This window comes from Pseudophryne corroboree, chromosome 10, assembly GCF_028390025.1.
Source record: "Pseudophryne corroboree isolate aPseCor3 chromosome 10, aPseCor3.hap2, whole genome shotgun sequence".
Lineage (NCBI taxonomy): Eukaryota > Metazoa > Chordata > Amphibia > Anura > Myobatrachidae > Pseudophryne > Pseudophryne corroboree.
Window position 1 is genome coordinate 301861016 of NC_086453.1, and position 18155 is coordinate 301879170.

The 18155-nt window shown below is 49.8% G+C and overlaps 1 protein-coding gene across 2 annotated transcripts in view; it reads left to right on the top strand.

Annotated features, from left to right (window-relative positions):
• NPHP4 (nephrocystin 4) overlaps nt 1-18155 on the top strand; it is a 720559-nt gene that overhangs the window by 270108 nt on the left and 432296 nt on the right. For both annotated transcript variants that reach the window (XM_063943436.1, XM_063943435.1), the window contains exon 6: nt 17098-17253. In XM_063943436.1, coding sequence (XP_063799506.1) covers nt 17098-17253 — 156 coding nt within the window. The remainder of the gene's footprint in view (nt 1-17097; nt 17254-18155) is intronic.

Sequence of the window (18155 nt, forward strand, 5' to 3'; positions counted from 1 at the left end):
GTATGGGCTCACTGACCAGCTGCCCAGGGTCCCACGATTCTAGGGGCCTTTGAGCAGGGGCGGGCTGGGCTGGGGGCAGTTGCCCCAAGGCTCGGTGCTTCCAGAGCTTCTTGGGAGCCAGGTAGAGAATGTTGTCCTGCTGCTCTGATTGTGAATTACACAGAATAGCCAGGCAGTGAATGGCTGTCAGCATGCTGATTGGTGATTGGCTGGAGCTATCCACCAATCAGAGTGTAGCATTTTCTACTTGCCACCCAGCCTGCAGCCAGACAGTGAATGGATGTCAGCATGCTCATAGGTGGATGGCGTTATCCACCAATCAGACTGTTTACAGCCTATCACTGTATGGAAGCAGATGGAGAGATGGCTCAGGACTGCAGGAGGGGTAAGTTATTATTATTTCAATTTATTTGCGTGAATGGGTGTGTAGGGGCCCCAGTGCATTGCTTTGCCCAGAACTTGCATTGCTGTTAAGATAGCCCTGCTTCTATTTGAATTAAATAATAAAGGAAGCTGCTCATAAGTCAGATTAATCAGAGGAATCTGCTTGTGAAGCAAATGAAGTACCTGCAGAAATGTATCCAGGTTGATGCTCACAAGGTACAGTAGATAGCATAAATGATTGAAGCTGCTTGTGCGGCAAAGTATCTGAATGAAGCAAACTCTCTATTTGTCTGATCATGAGACAAAGCAGCTGAATCATGGAAGCTACCCAGGAAGCTCTTCACAAAGGCAAAAGAACTGAATGAAAGTACCCATGAGGTAGTGGAACTGAATGAAGGAAAATACCCATGAAACTGCTTCCAGGATAGAGAAACTGAATGAAGGAAACTGCCCAGGAAGCTAAAACATGAGGCAGAGGAACTGAATGAAGGAATCTACACATGAGATAGAGGAGCTGAATGAGGGAAGCTATATACAAAGCAGATGGCTAAATGAAGGAATTACATAGCAGGCGGAGGAACTGAATGAAGGAAGCTAGTATGAGGAAGAGGAACTGAATAAAGGAAGCATAGAGCAAAAGGAACTGAATGTCGGAAACTACAAGGAGGCTGAGGAAACTAAATGAAGGAAGCTACACACGAGGCAGAGGAAATGATTAAGAAAACTAAACATGAGTAAGCTTACCATACCGTCCCTTTAAACTGGAGCACTCATGAATTACACACAGGGCCGGTGCAAGGTTTCTCTGCACCCTAGGCAAAATTTCTGCCTACACCCCCCCGTGGCAGTGACGTGCGGTGAGGTCATTGGCTATATATATATATATATATATATATATATATAGTGTTCATTCTAGCACCCTGCACCTTTCAAATACTGTGCAGTTCCTCTTTCCTGCCTGGGCTGTCGCTCTCTGCTGTGGTGCTTCTCCGCACACTCTGATCTGTTACTCAGTGCTGTGATGCAGACCTGTGTGTGCTGAGAAACACCAGAGCAGAGAGTGACACCCCAGGCAGGAAAGGGGAACTGCATGGATTTTGAAAGGTGCAGGGTGCTAGAATGAATACTATATATATATATATATATATATATATATATATATATAAACACACATACATATACAGTGGTCGAAGTAGACATTTTGAAGTGGGGGTATGGAAAAGTGAAGGTTGCAATTATGCGCGCGCCTCCGGAAGAGGGGGTGCGGCCACTCAAATGGGGGCGTGTTCTTCAGTGTATTAGGACCCCTTATACTATCTAGAAATTCTTATACTATCTAGAAATTCACATTACAGCACATGGAATGAGCCGAAATTCACACTACAGCACATGGTATGAGCCAAAATTCACACTACAGCACATGGTATGAGCCAAAATTCATATTTTACCACACAGTATGAGCCGAAATTCACATTACAGCACACCGTATGAGCCGAAATTCATATTACAGCACACCGTATGAGCCGAAATTCACATTACAGCACACCGTATGATCCGAAATTCATATTTTACCACACAGTATGAGCCGAAATTCACATTACAGCACACGGTATGAGCCGAAATTCACATTACAGCACACGGTATGAGCCGAAATTCACATTATAGCACACGGTATGAGCCGAAATTCACGTTACAGAACACGCTATGACCCAAAATTTCAGATTTTACCACATTGTATGAGCCGAAATTCACATTATAGCACACGGTATGACCCGAAATTCACATTACAGCATACTGTATGAGCCAAAATTCTGATTTTACCATATGGTATGAGACGAAATTCACATTATAGCAAACAGTATGACCCACAATTCAGGGACAGGGAGAGAGAGTGACAGCAAGGACTGAGAGAGTGACAGCAGGGACTGAGAGAGTGACAGCAGGGACTGAGAGCGTGACAGCAGGGACATAGGGTAACATTACCTGATATGTGCAGCGGAGGTGCGGAAGGGACTGTGGTTGTTGGTGGCGTATGAGCCCATGGTCTGCGGGCGATGCGGCGGTTCTAAGCTGTCCTTCTTCGCTGCGGCGTTGATGTCCCTCTGACCACCGCCAGTTGTGGTCTGCGGTGGTCAGCTTTCAATGGCGGTGCAGCGTGCAGAAGTGAGCGCTGGTCAGCGGTGGGAGGCAGGCAGCTGTGATATAAATATATAATTTTTTTACATTTATTTTATTTATTTTTCCCTGTCCCTGCGTCCAAGTGATCTGGGGGTGTGCTGCAGTCCAAGTGATCTTGCCCAGATCACTTGGACTGCAGCTCACCCCCAGATCACTTGGACTGCAGCTCACCCCCAGATCACAAGGTGGGGAGCTGCAGTCCAAGTGATCTGGGGGTGAGCTGCCCAGACACTTGCCACCAAGCACAACTCCCCCCACCCCTCGCCTTAGTGGTCCTGGTTCCTCAGTCCCGGAGGAAGCAGATGCTGCCGGAGATGCTGAGGGCACGGAAATAGAGGTAACAGCGCTGCCTGTTGTCTCCGGAGCTGCCGCTGCTGTAGGCAACTCCAACATCGGGAGGTGTGGGGCGGCAGGGAGGGAGGGGATAGGGAGACGTGGAGTGGGAGGGAGAGGATAGGGAGACGCAGGGCGGCAGGGAGGGAGGGGATAGGGAGACGTGGGGTGGGAGGGAGGGGATAGGGAGACGCGGGGTGGAAGGGAGGGGATAGGGAGATGCGGGGTGGGAGGGAGGAGATAGGGAGGCGCGGGGCGGCAGGGAGGGAGGGTGGGGATAGCGAGATGTGGGGCGGCAGGGAGGGGATAGTGAGACGCGGGGTGCGAGGGAGGGGATAGGGAGACGCGGGGCGGCAGGGAGTGAGGGGATAGGGAGGCGCGGGGCAGCAGGGAGGGAGGCGCGGGGAGGGAGGGGATAGCGAGACGCGGGGCGGCAGTGAGGGGACAGTGAGACGCGGGTGGGAGGGAGAGGATAGGGAGACGCGGGGCGGCAGGGAGTGAGGGGATAGGGAGACGTGGGGTGGAAGGGAGGGGATAGGGAGATGCGGGGTGGGAGGGAGGAGATAGGGAGGCGCGGGGCGGCAGGGAGGGAGGGGATAGCGAGACGCGGGGCGGCAGTGAGGGGATAGTGAGACGCGGGTGGGAGGGAGAGGATAGGGAGACGCGGGGCGGCAGGGAGGGAGGGGATAGGGAGACGTGGGTTGGGAGGGAGGGGATAGGGAGACGCGGGGTGGAAGGGTGGGGATAGGGAGATGCGGGGTGGGAGGGAGGAGATAGGGAGGCGCGGGGCGGCAGGGAGGGAGGGGATAGCGAGACGCGGGGCGGCAGTGAGGGGATAGTGAGACGCGGGGTGGGAGGGAGAGGATAGGGAGACGCGGGGCGGCAGGGAGGGAGGGGATAGGGAGACGTGGGGTGGGAGGGAGGGGATAGGGAGACGTGGGGTGGGAGGGAGGGGATAGCGAGACGCGGGCGGCAGTGAGGGGATAGTGAGACGCAGGTGGGAGGGAGAGGATAGGGAGACGCGGGGCGGCAGGGAGGGAGGGGATAGCGAGACGCGGGGCGGCAGTGAGGGGATAGTGAGACGCGGGTGGGAGGGAGAGGATAGGCAGACGCGGGGCGGCAGGGAGGGAGGGGATAGGGAGACGTGGGGTGGGAGGGAGGGGATAGGGAGACGCGGGGTGGAAGGGAGGGGATAGGGAGATGCGGGGTGGGAGGGAGGAGATAGGGAGGCGCGGGGCGGCAGGGAGGGAGGGGATAGCGAGACGCGGGGCGGCAGTGAGGGGATAGTGAGACGCGGGGTGGGAGGGAGAGGATAGGGAGACGCGGGGCGGCAGGGAGGGAGGGGATAGGGAGACGTGGGGTGGGAGGGAGGGGATAGGGAAACGTGGGGTGGGAGGGAGGGGATAGCGAGACGCGGGGCGGCAGTGAGGGGATAGTGAGACGCGGGTAGGAGGGAGAGGATAGGGAGACGCGGGGCGGCAGGGAGGGAGGGGATAGGGAGACGTGGGGTGGGAGGGAGGGGATAGGGAGACGCGGGGTGGAAGGGAGGGGATAGGGAGGCGCGGGACGGCGGGAGAGGATAGGGAGACGCGGGGCGGCAGGGATGGAGGGGATAGCGAGACGCGGGGCGGCAGTTAGGGGATAGTGAGACGCTGGGTGGGAGAGAGAGGATAGGGAGACGCGGGGCGGCAGGGAGGGGATAGGGAGGCGCGGGGCGGCGGGGAGGGAGGGGATAGAGAGACTTCTCTTGTCTTTCAGATGCTCCAATTAAATATATTTTACACAAAAAAAAATATATTTTGATAAGTAAGCCCAGACCAGGGGCGGCCGCGGCGAGGGTCTAGCCTGCCACAGCCATCAGTCACCTCACCTACGCCAGTGTGATTTCCCTGCGGCTGCTCCATGTCTCTAACAGAAATAGACGGAGCCGCGCGTATGAGAGAGCAGGTCAGGAGACGGGCGCCACACAAGCGCTGACGTTCGTGCTGACGGCGCCTAGCAGGATGCGTGTTAGGCTGTCAGTGTGGGCGGCGCCCGTCTCCTGACCTGCTCTCTCATACGCGCGGCTCCGTCTATTTCTGTTAGAGACATGGAGCAGCCGCAGGCCCGCAGGGAAAGCAATACACTGGGCCGGTGAGGTGACTGACGGCTGTGGCAGGCTAGACCCTCGGCGCGGCCGCCCCTGGTCTGGGCTTACTTATCAAAATATATATTTTTCTCTATCGTCCTAGTGGATGCTGGGGTTCCTGAAAGGACCATGGGGAATAGCGGCTCCGCAGGAGACAGGGCACAAAAGTTAAGCTTTAGGATCAGGTGGTGTGCACTGGCTCCTCCCTCTATGACCCTCCTCCAAGCCTCAGTTAGGTTTTTGTGCCCGGCCGAGAAGGGTGCAATCTAGGTGGCTCTCCTAAAGAGCTGCTTAGAAAAGTTTAGTTTTAGGTTTTTTATTTTACAGTGAGTCCTGCTGGCAACAGGATCACTGCATCGAGGGACTTAGGGGAGAAGAAGTGAACTCACCTGCGTGCAGGATGGATTGGCTTTTTAGGCTACTGGACATTAGCTCCAGAGGGACGATCACAGGTACAGCCTGGATGGGTCACCGGAGCCGCGCCGCCGGCCCCCTTGCAGATGCCGAAAAGAGAAGAGGTCCAGAAATCGGCGGCAGAAGACTCTTCAGTCTTCTTAAGGTAGCGCACAGCACTGCAGCTGTGCGCCATTGCTCTCAGCACACTTCACACGGCAGTCACTGAGGGTGCAGGGCGCTGGGGGGGGGCGCCCTGGGCAGCAATGGAAACCTGTTATTTGGCAAAAAAATACCTCACATATAGCCTCCGGGGGCTATATGGAGATATTTAACCCCTGCCAGAATCCGTTGAAGAGCGGGAGACGAGCCCGCCGAAAAGGGGGCGGGGCCTATCTCCTCAGCACACAGCGCCATTTTCCCTCACAGAAAGGCTGGAGGGAAGGCTCCCAGGCTCTCCCCTGCACTGCACTACAGAAACAGGGTTAAAACAGAGAGGGGGGGCACTAATTTGGCGTTAGACATATATATAAAGATGCTATAAGGGAAAACACTTATATAAGGTTGTCCCTATATAATTATAGCGTTTTTGGTGTGTGCTGGCAAACTCTCCCTCTGTCTCTCCAAAGGGCTAGTGGGTCCTGTCCTCTATCAGAGCATTCCCTGTGTGTGTGCTGTGTGTCGGTACGTGTGTGTCGACATGTATGAGGACGATGTTGGTGAGGAGGCGGAGCAATTGCCTGTAATGGTGATGTCACTCTCTAGGGAGTCGACACCGGAATGGATGGCTTATTTAGGGAATTACGTGATAATGTCAACACGCTGCAAGGTCGGTTGACGACATGAGACGGCCGACAAACAATTAGTACCGGTCCAGACGTCTCAAAAACACCGTCAGGGGTTTAAAACGCCCGTTTACCTTAGTCGGTCGACACAGACACAGACACGGACACTGAATCCAGTGTCGACGGTGAATAAACAAACGTATTCCTCATTAGGGCCACACGTTAAGGGCAATGAAGGAGGTGTTACATATTTCTGATACTACAAGTACCACAAAGATGGGTATTATGTGGCAGTGAAAAAACTACCGTAGTTTTTCCTGAATCAGATAAAATAAAATGAAGTGTGTGATGAGGCGTGGGTTTACCCCGATAGCAAATATTGGCGTTATACCTTTTCCCGCCAGAAGTTAGGGCGCGTTGGGAAACACCCCTTAGGGTGGATAAGGCGCTCACACGCTTATCATGTGGCGTTACCGTCTCCAGATACGGCCGCCCTCAAGGAGCCAGCTGATATGAAGCTGGAGTAATATCCTAAAAAGTATATACACACATACGGTGGTTATACTGCGACCAGCGATCGCCTCAGCCTGGAAATGCAGTGCTGGGTTGGCTTGGTCGGATTCCCTGACTGAAAATATTTTAGTGATATAGAGCATTTAATAGGATGCAGTCTATATATATATATATATATATGCGAGATGCACAGAGGGATATTTGCACTCTGGCATCAAGATAAGTGCGTTGTCCATATCTGCCAGAAGATGTTATGGACACGACAGTGGTCAGGTGATGCAGATCCCATACGGCACATGAAAGTATGGTCGTATAAAAGAGAGTAGGTACTTGGGGTCGGTCCATCGGACCTGGGGGCCACGGCAACAGCTGGGAAATCCAACCTTTTTACCCCAAGTCACATCTCAGCAGAAAAAGACACTGTCTTTTCAGCCTCAATCCTTCCGTTCCCATAAGGGCATGCGGGCAAAAGGCCAGTCATATCTGCCCAGACATAGAGGAAAGGGAAGTAGACTGCAGAAGGCAGCCCCTTTCCAGGAACAGAAGCCCTCCACCGAGTCTGCCAAGTCCTCAGCAGGACGCTGGGGCCGTGCAAGCTGACTCAGGTGAGGTGGGGGGTCGTCTCAAGAGTCTCAGCGTGCAGTGGGATCACTCGCAAGTTGACCCCTAGATCGTACAAAGTATTATCCCAGGGGTACAGTTTGGAGATTCGAGACATCTTTTCCTCGCAGGTTCCTGAAGTCTGCTTTACCAAAGGCTCCCTCCGACAGGGAGGCAGTATTGGGAAAAAAAAAAAAATTCACAAGCTGTATTTCCAGCAGGTGATAATCAAAGTACCCCTCCTACAATCAAGGAAAAGGGTATTAGTCTTCCACACTATATTGTGGTACTGAAGCCAGACGGCTTGGTGAGACATATTCTAAATCTGTAATTTTTGAACACTTACATACAAAGGTTCAAATCAAGATGGAGTCACTCAGACAGTGATAGCGAACCGGAAAAAAGGGGACTATATGGTGTCCCTGGACATCAAGGATTACCTCCATGTCCAAATTTGCCCTTCTCAACAAGGGTACCTATGGTTCGTGGTACAGAACTGTCAATATCAGTTTCTGACGCTGCCGTTGAATTATCCACGGCACCCCGGGCCTTTACCAAGGTAATGGCCGAAAAGATGATTCTCTTCAAAGAAAAGGGCATCTTAATTATCCCTTACTTGGACGATATCCTGAAAAGGGAAAGGTCCAGAGAACAGTTGGAGGTCGGAATAGCACTATCTAAAGGAATGATTCTGGGCATAGTCCAGAAAAAGGTGTTTCTCCTGGAGGAGAAAGCCAGGGAGCTATCCGAACTAGTCAGAAACCTCCTAAAACCAGGCCAAGTATCAGTGCATCAATGCACAGGAGTCCTGGGAAAAATGGTGGCTTCTTACGAAGCAATTCCATTCGGCAGATCTCACGCAAAAAATTTTCAGGGGGATTTGCTGGACGAATGGTCCGGATCGCATCTTCAGATGCATCAGCAGATAATCCTGTCTCCAAGACAAGGGTGTCTCTTCTGTGGGGGCTGCAGAGTGCTCATCTTCTAGAGGACAGCACATTCAGCATTCAGGACTGTGTTCTGGTGACCACGGATGCCAGCCTGAGAGGCTGGGAAGCAGTCACACAGGGAAGAAATTTCCAAGGAATGTGGTCAAGTCTGGAGACTTTTCTCCACATGAATATACTGGAGCTAAGAGCAATTTCCAATGCTCTGAGCCTAGGAAGACCTCTGCTTCAAAGTCAGTCGGTGCTGATCTGGTCGGACATCATCATGGCAGTCGCCCACGTAAACAGACGGGGCGGCACAAGAAGCAGGAGGGCAATGACAGCAAGAACTTTTCGCTGAGCAAAAAATCATGTGATAACACTGTCAGCAGTGTTCATTCCGGGAGTGGAAAACTGAATTTCCTCAGCAGGAATGAATTCCACTCGGAAAAGTGGGAACTTCATCTGGAAGTTTCCACATGATTGTAAACCGTGGGAAAGACCAAAGGTGGTCATAAGATGGCGTCCCACCTGAAGCGACAGGTCAAGAGACCCTCAGGCAATAGCTGGGTCGCTCTGGTAACACCGTGGGTGTACCAGTCGGGTATGTGTTCCCTCCTCTGCCTCTCATACCCAGGGTATTGAGAATTATAGGAAGGAGAGGAGTAAGAATTATACTCGTGGCTCCGGTTTGGCCAAGAAGGACTTGGTAACCGGAACTTCAAGAGATAAGAAGGGTCTTGATTCAGCAAGAATCATGTCTGTTCCAAGACTTACCGCAGCTGCGTTGACGCAGGGGCGGGTGAACGCCGGATCCTAAGGGAAAAAGGCATTCCGGAAGAGGTCATCCCTACCCTGGTCAGAGCCAGGAAGGAGGTGACCGCACAACATTATCACAGTTTAGGTGAAAATATGTTCCATGGTGTGAGGCCAGGAAGGCTCCACGGAAGAATTTCAACTAGGTTAATTCCTATATTTCCTGCAAACAGGAGTGTTTATGGGCCTCAAATTGGGGTCCATTAAGGTTCAAATTTCGGCCTGTCGATTTTCTTCCAGAAAGAATTGGCTTCAGTTCCTGAAGTCCAGAAGTTTGTCAAGGGAGTACTGCATATACAATCCCTTTTGATGTCTCCAGTGGCACTGGGGGATCTCAACATAGTTTTGGGGATTCCAAAAATCACATTGGTTTAAACCACTCAAATCTGTGGATTTGATATATCTCACATGGAAAGTGAACATGCGGTTGGTCCTGGCCTCGGCCAGGCGAGTGTCAAAATTGGCGGCTTTGTCTCACAAAGCCATATCTGATTGTCCATTCGGACAGAGCAAAGCTGCAGACTCGTCCCCAGTTTATCCCTAAGGTGGTGTCAGCGTTTTACCTGAACCAGCTTATTGTGGTACCTGCGGCTACTAGGGACTTGGAGGACTCCAAGTTGCTGGATGTTGTCAGGGCCCTGAAAATATAGTTTTCCAGGTCGGCTGGAGTCAGGAAATCTGACTTGCTGTTTTATCCTGTATGCACCCAACAAGCTGGGTGCCCCTGCTTCTAAGCAGACTATTGCTCGTTGGATTTGTAGTACAATTCAGCTTGCACATTCTGTGGCAGGCTTGCCACAGCCAAAAATATGTAAATGCCCATTCCACAAGGAAGGTGGGCTCATCTTGGGCGGCTGCCCGAGGGGTCTCGGCTTTACAACTTTGCCGAGCGGCTACGTGGTCGGGGGAGAACACGTTTGTAAAATCCTACAAATTTGATACCCTGGCTAAGGAGGACCTGGAGTTCTCTCATTCGGTGCTGCAGAGTCATCCGCACTCTCCCGCCCGTTTGGGAGCTTTGGTATAATCCCCATGGTCCTTTCAGGAACCCCAGCATCCACTAGGACGATAGAGAAAATAAGAATTTACTTACCGATAATTCTATTTCTCGGAGTCCGTAGTGGATGCTGGGCGCCCATCCCAAGTGCGGATTATCTGCAATACTTGTACATAGTTATTGTTAACTAAATCGGGTTATTGTTGTAGTGAGCCATCTTTCAGAGGCTCCTCTGTTCTCATACTGTTAACTGGGTTCAGATCACAGGTTGTACAGTGTGATTGGTGTGGCTGGTATGAGTCTTACCCGGGATTCAAAATCCTTCCTTATTATGTACGCTCGTCCGGGCACAGTATCCTAACTGAGGCTTGGAGGAGGGTCATAGGGGGAGGAGCCAGTGCACACCACCTGATCCTAAAGCTTAACTTTTGTGCCCTGTCTCCTGCGGAGCCGCTATTCCCCATGGTCCTTTCAGGAACCCCAGCATCCACTACGGACTCCGAGAAATAGAATTATCGGTAAGTAAATTCTTATTTTTTTTGTCAAATATATTTAATTGGAGCCTGCCGCCCTCCAGTGGCCAGCGCCCATAGGCAGCTGCCTAAAGCTGCCTAATGGTAGCGCCGGCCCTGATTACACAGGTTCTCTAGCTGATTAAAACCAGATGAAATGCAGGCTTGAAGTCAGCCAGCCACATAACCTGTGTAATTCATGAGTGTCTTGGTTTAAAGAGATAGTTTGCTAAGCCTACACATGAGGAAGATGAGCTGAAGGAAGCAAGCAACACATGAGGCAGAGGAACTGAATGAATGAGCTATACCTGAGGTGAGGTACAGAATGAAGCAAGCAACGCATGAGGCAGAGGAACAGAATGAAGGGAGTTACATGAGGAAGAGGAACAGAATGATGGAACATACAGTACACATGAGGCAGAGGAATAGAATGATGGAACATACACATAAGGCAAAGGAACAGAATGATAGAAAATACACATGAGGCAGAGGAACAGAATGATGGAACATACACATGAGGCAGAGAAACAGAATGATGGAACATACACATGAGGCAGAGAAACAGAATGATGGAACATACACATGAGGCAAAGGAACAGAATGATGGAAAATACACATGAGGCAGAGGAACAGAATGATGGAACATACACATGAGCCAGAGGAACAGACTGATGGAACATACACATGAGGCAGAGGAACAGAATGATGGAACATACACATTGTCACAGACCTGGGATGAGAGAGTTGGGTACTGATGAAAGGAATTGACGGTACTTCGAAGGTGCACTTGGAGATTTTGCCATACAAATGGTTCTTACAGAGACGGTGAAGATCTTCCTTGACCTGTATCCTATGTTCCGTGAGGTTTCTGGAAATAATTAAAATGTCATCCAAATAGACCACTACACTCTGATAAAGCATGTCACAAAAGATTTAATTTACAAATCCCTGGAAGACGGCAGGAGCATTACTGAGACCAAACGGCATTACCAAATACTCATAATGCCCGTCCCTGGTACTAAAACGCCCTTAAATCAAGCTTCGTGAAAATGTGGGCTCCGCGAACCTTATCGAACAGCTCTGTGATCAATGGCAACAGGTATTTATTCTTGATGGTGATATCATTCAAGCCACGATAGTCAATACGCGGTCTTAACCCCCCGTCCTCCTTCTTGACGAAAAAGAAACCAGCTCCACCTTTTTTGAGATTTGACTTGATATAATCTGTCATAGCTTGGGTCTCTGGCAAAGACAGGGGATACGTGCGACCTCGGGGCAGCATCTTCCCAGGGATCAGATCTATTGGATAGTCCCAAGGCCTATGGGGTGGTAATTGATCAGCTGCTTGCTGGGAAAACACAGCTGCGTATTCCTGATAGGCTTCCGGAAGAAGTTTATTGTCTGATTTGGAGGACACTCGAAGCGGGTAAACGGGCGTGAGGCAACTTGAATGACAGTAGGAGCTCCAGGATAAGATTTGCGAGGACTCCCAATCGATGTGGGGGCTGTGGATGAGTGATGACTTGTGAAGATGCTGAAGAACACTGAATGAAGAAATGAGTGATGACTTGTGAACGATGCTGAAGAACACTGAAATGCTGGAAGCACTGGAACTCAGAGAGCTGGGAAACACTGTAATGCTGGAAGCACTGGAACACAGAGAGCAGGGAAACACTCCTCCATGAACCGCAGAGTGAGCCTGGGGGTAGCTTGTGCAGCGACGATACTCAGGCGCTGGAGCTTTGCCCAGCGCCTCCTTTTGAACTTCCCGCCCTGCCTCTGTTTGGTGGAGGGAGCTCCGGATTGCCATTGGCCCCTACCACCCACGTGGACGCCGGGCACAATGTTGGCTCCCATGGTACGGAGAGACGCCGGCCGCACGCCGGGAGCCCATCGGGGGAACGCCCCGAAGACCCAGCGCGCGGCAGGGGGGTAAGCACGAAGGCCGTCGCTCCCTTTCTATGATACACATGAGGCAGAGGAACAGAATGATGGAACATACACATGAGGCAGAGGAACATATACATGAGGCAGAGGAACAGAATGATGGAACATACACATGAGGCAGAGGAAGAGAATGATGGAACATATACATGAGGCAGAGGAACAGAATGATGGAACATACACATGAGGCAGAGGAACAGAATGATGGAACGTACACATGAGGCAGAGGAACAGAATGAAGCAAGCAACGCATGAGGCAGAGGAACAGAATGAAGGGGCCTACATGAGGCAGAGTAATAGAATGATGGAACATACACATGAGGCAGAGGAACAGAATGATGGAACATACAGTACACATTTATTTATTTTATTATTTTATTTATTACCAGTTATTTATATAGCGCACACATATTCCGCAGCGCTTTACAGAGAATACTTGGCCATTCACATCAGTCCCTGCCCCAGAGGAGCTTACAATCTATATTCCCTACCACATGTACACACACACACATTCACGCTAGGGTTAATTTTGTAAGGAGCCAATTAACCTACCAGTATATTTTGGATTGTGGGAGGAAACCGGAGTACTCGGAGGAAACCTACGCAAGTACGGGGAGAATATACAAACTCCACACAGTTAGAGCCATGGTGGGAATCGAACCCATGACCTCAGTGCTGTGAGGCAGTAATGCTAACCATTACACCATCCATACTGCCCGTACATGAGGCAGAGGAACAGAATGAAGCAAGCAACGCATGAGGCACAGGAACAGAATGCAGGGGCCTACATGAGCCAGAGTAATAGAATTATGGAACATACACATGAGGCAGAGGAACAGAATGATGGAACATACACATGAGGAGAAGAAACTGAAGGAAGGAAGTTGCACATAAGGCAAAGGCTCTGAGGTAGGAAGCTACAGTGAATCAGGGGAACTGATAGAGGAAGCTACAGTGAGGCAGGGGGACATAGAGGAAGCTGCAGTGAGGCATGGTAACTGGTGGAGGAAGCTATACATGAAGCGGGGGAACTGATGTTGGAAGCTACAGTGAATCAGGGGAACTGATGGAGGAAGCTACAGTGAGGCAGGGGAGCTGATGGAGGAAGCTACAATGAGGCAGGGGAACTGATGGAGGAAGCTACAGTGAGACGGGAACTGATGGAGGAAGCTACACATGAAGCACGGCAACTGATGGAGGAAGCTACAATGAGGCAGGAGAACTGATGGAGGAAGCTACAGTGAGACGGGAACTGATGGAGGAAGCTACACATGAAGCACGGCAACTGATGGAGGAAGCTACAATGAGGCAGGAGAACTGATGGAGGAAGCTACAGTGAGACGGGAACTCATGGAGGAAGCTACACATGAAGCACGGCAACTGATGGAGGAAGCTACAATGAGACAGGAGAACTGATGGAGGAAGCTACAGTGAGATTGAGTAACTGATGGATGAAACTACAGTGGGTCAGAGGACCTGATGGAGAAAGCTACAATGAGCCCGAGGAGCTGATTAAGGAAGCTACAGTGGGGCAGTGGAACTGAGTGTAGGAAGCTACAAATGAGGCAGAGGAACAGAATGATGGAACATAGAAGTGAGGCAGAGGAACAGAATTATGAAACATATAAATGAGGCAGAGGAACCAAAAGGAAGAGGTTTTCCTTGAATCTGCTGATGAGAGGCACAAGATGCAGGAAGCTACCTACAAAGTAGCTTGTCAGGCAGAGAATCTGACTGAAGGAAGCTGTCCCGAAATGAGGATAATGCAATATGCAGCATGACTTTAGTTATCACATTTACATACCATAATTACATGCATTTCTTTGTTATCTAACAAGACGAGGAAACCGGAATAGGGGGGTTATTCAGAGATGGACGCAGACGCTGTGTTCACATTCAGCGGCCGCGTCCATTGGGTCTGCGAACATGCACTGGCCATAATGCACGAGCACGACCTTCACCATGCGGTTGCATCCCGGAAGGATGCGACCGCAAGGTGATTAACAGCGGCGGCCATCAAGGGGGCGTCGACGCAGCGTTTCACAGGTATCCAGACAATTTTCTGGGCGGCCGCATGACGTTACATGCAACCGCTTTGAAAAATTAAATTGCAAACCCATCACGGGGCGGCACCACACACATGCTGGGCGGCCTTGACTGTGCTGGGCGGCCCCCAGCATGTGAGTAGATGGACACAGATGTTGCTGCAGAAGCAAGAACTGCATCCATCTCTGAATAACCCCTTAAGTGTCAATATAGCCAGGATTACTCCCTCTCTGTTATTCTGTGCAAGGCTAAATATTTGGATCCTCAGTCTCTTCAAGAGACCGTCACTCACAAAGACAACTGTTTTTGTGTATAATTAGCTAAGCTTTTTGCCAGGCACAGACGCTAATTATGGTTTTGGGCACCTGCAGTCCGTGGCAACAGCGGTATCTGGATGATAGGTCGACAGTTAAAAGGTTGACACCAAATGGTTGACATGCATACCGTCGCCATGGTCAAAAGGTTGACATATTCAAATGACCGACATGGCAGTGGTCGACATGAGTTTTTTCTTCTTCATTTTTTTAACTACGATTGGGAATCGTAACCTGTAGCGGAGCAAGGTGGTACACTAATTATGGTTCCACGTACTGCAAGGTAAAATCTGACACCAGAAAAACATAAAACATGAACAGAGATATACCGTAACTTGTTCCTAAACTGTTTCATTTTGAATAAATGTAAGTAATGCAGCAGATTTTTTACATCGGCTAAAACTGCTTTAAACCAAGCTTACACACATTTTATATTGGAGCCTTAATAGAACATCTGCAAAGGTAGAAGGGTGACGCCTATTATGAAACAGTATGAGAGATTGTTTTTTCGCTTTGATTAATACAACACTATTTGTATAGAACTTTCCCATTGGCCTTGAAAATTCTGCAGTCCGTGGCGACAGCGGTATCCGGATGATAGGTCGACAGTTAAAAGGTTGACACCAAATGGTTGACATGCATACCGTCGCCATGGTCAAAAGGTTGACATATTCAAATGACCGACATGGCAGTGGTCGACATGAGTTTTTTCTTCTTCATTTTTTTTAACTACGATTGGGAATCGTAACCTGTAGCGGAGCAAGGTGGTACACTAATTATGGTTCCACGTACTGCAAGGTAAAATCTGACACCGGAAAAACATAAAAAGCTCATGTCACCCTATTCGTGTGTCAACCATTTTCGTGTCGACCTTTTGACCGTATTGACCTTGTACACGTCGACCATTTGGTGTTGACGTAGATTGACAGGCAGAGGCGTTTGCGCGGGGGGGGGGGGGGGTTTGTCGGTGACTGAGTGTTGTCAGGGCAGCATCGGGGAAAGGGGTGCACGTAGTGTCATTTTCAGGACGGCTGCTTGTCACACGCAGTCGCTCCAGTCAAAAAAATGGTGGCTGGACTCCTGCCGACTGCACCAACAGGAAGCTTCACTAATTTCTGCGAACACGCTCTAATGGCGCCGCAATTGCACTTAGCATGTGATAGCAGTGAGTGGGTGGTGGGTAGCATGCTGGGCGGCCTTGCCCTGCGATGGGGGGCCCACCACATGCGATTGCAAGGATTGCAGATTCTGCTAAAAAGCAGAATCTGCAGTTCTTACTGAATTAGACCATTGTACATGATTATATTGTAACATGTAAATTCTTGGCCGTCCAGTAATAATGCCACACATATCATATGTATGCTCTGCTATCATCTAAGATCAATTCGCATTTGACAAAATGGAAGGCTTGCAAAAAAACCACATGGAAGTCTTAATTATTCTATATCGCTGTTAGTTTACCAGCAAACACCAAGTCCTGGCGGGTGTGGTATGTTAGATTAAACTTAGGTCAACAGTGTCTAGGTTGACCACTATTGGTCGACATGGTTTCTAGGTCGACAGGGACTCTAGGTCGACATGTACTAGGTCGACTTGAAAAACGGTCGACATGAGTTTTAAAAAAAAATGTGGTGTCCTTTTCTTCGTAGAGTGACGGGGAACCCCAATTAGTGCACCGTGTCCGCTCGCATGGCTCGCTTCGCTCCCAATTGTTCCCAATTGTAGTCCAAGTGGATCCTAAAGTATGAAAAAAATTTAAAAAATGCAAAAAAAATTGAAAAACTCATGTCGACCTTTTATCATGTCGTCCTAGAGTCCCTGTCAACCTAGAAACCATGTCAACCTACTTACTGTCGACCTAGACACTGTCGACCTAAGTCTTGTCGACCTAAAGACCAGATCCCGTCCTGGCACCTTTCCCTTACTTCACATACTGCAATCTTTTGTTTTGTAGCTGTTGTTACAGTTTTTTCTCTTCAATGTATAGAAATTATCCCGTACAGTATGGTGTTTGATTTTGTTTTATGGTATTGTTATTAGCAATTTGGTGATCTATATATCAGTAGCTGAATGCATCATGTCTAATACATTACAAGTTACCGCTGTCAGTCTGTCTCTGGCATAATAAAGCCCTCAACATCACATTAAAGTGTCTTTGATGCACATCTCAAAGTGGAATTGCTGCGATGAGGTTCCAAGTCTTACCCTCTTTAATGGTTTCCTTGCAGTGAACCGGCATATGACGCTGATTGAGAAGAGCCACATTCAGTACAACGTGCAGATACACGGTGGGCTGCAGCAACTTACTCACTTACTTCCCCCAAACATTCTCGTTTCTGGATCAGAAAAGATTCCTGGACTCATCCCAGTAAGAGACGGGACAGGTGAGCACCTTGTCAGTGAGTGTACAGTATATAGAAGCTGGGAGCCAGGTACACAACCGCACGCAGCAGCTGCAGATATACTCAAATCATGCGTCAGTAACAGTCAGTATGGAGAAAATTAGTAGTCTGTAAATTGATTCAACAATGCACACATAGGGAAACCAATCCTGGTATCCCAGATTCCAGATGTTTTTGAATTCCAAAAATACCCAGGAAATAGGCAGCGGGCAGTGGGATAATGCCGTACCTTCTCAGTTCCATTTGCATTATCCGGTCCTCTCAGGCTCTGCCAGCTGCCCTTAGAATAGGTGGAGTCCCATGATGCAGTTGCTCTCTGTCCCTGATAGGCTTTAAGCGCACTGTGTGGGGGCATCATCACTGTGTGGCACGCTTCCAGCCAATCAGCGACTGAGAGCAACCGCATCACAGGACTCCAGCGCTTCTACAGCATCTGAGTCTGGGAGACCACCAATAATATGTCCGCTTCCAGAAGCCCCATCTGACCACTGCTGCGTGACTACGCTAAGTGAAAGGGAGGGGGGATGAGGGAGAGGGATGCCAGGAGGATGAATGAGAAGGAAGGCCAGGGTGGGCAAGGGAATATCTTTGTATAATTCAGTCCCGGGATCGAGATTATTTTCAATCCCGTATCCTAGGATTACAATAAATGGGAGGGATTGGCTTCCCTATGCACATATAACTATCATATCAGTGCAGTAGTGGTCATGTAGGACAGGCATTCCCAACCACGGTCCTCAAGGCACACCAACAGTGCAGGTTTTCGTGATAGCCAGGCTGCAGCACAGATGGTTAAATCAAAATAACTGAGCTACTAATTAAGTCATCTGCGCTGAAGCCTGGATATCACTAAAACCTGCACTGTTGGTGTGCCTCGAGGACCG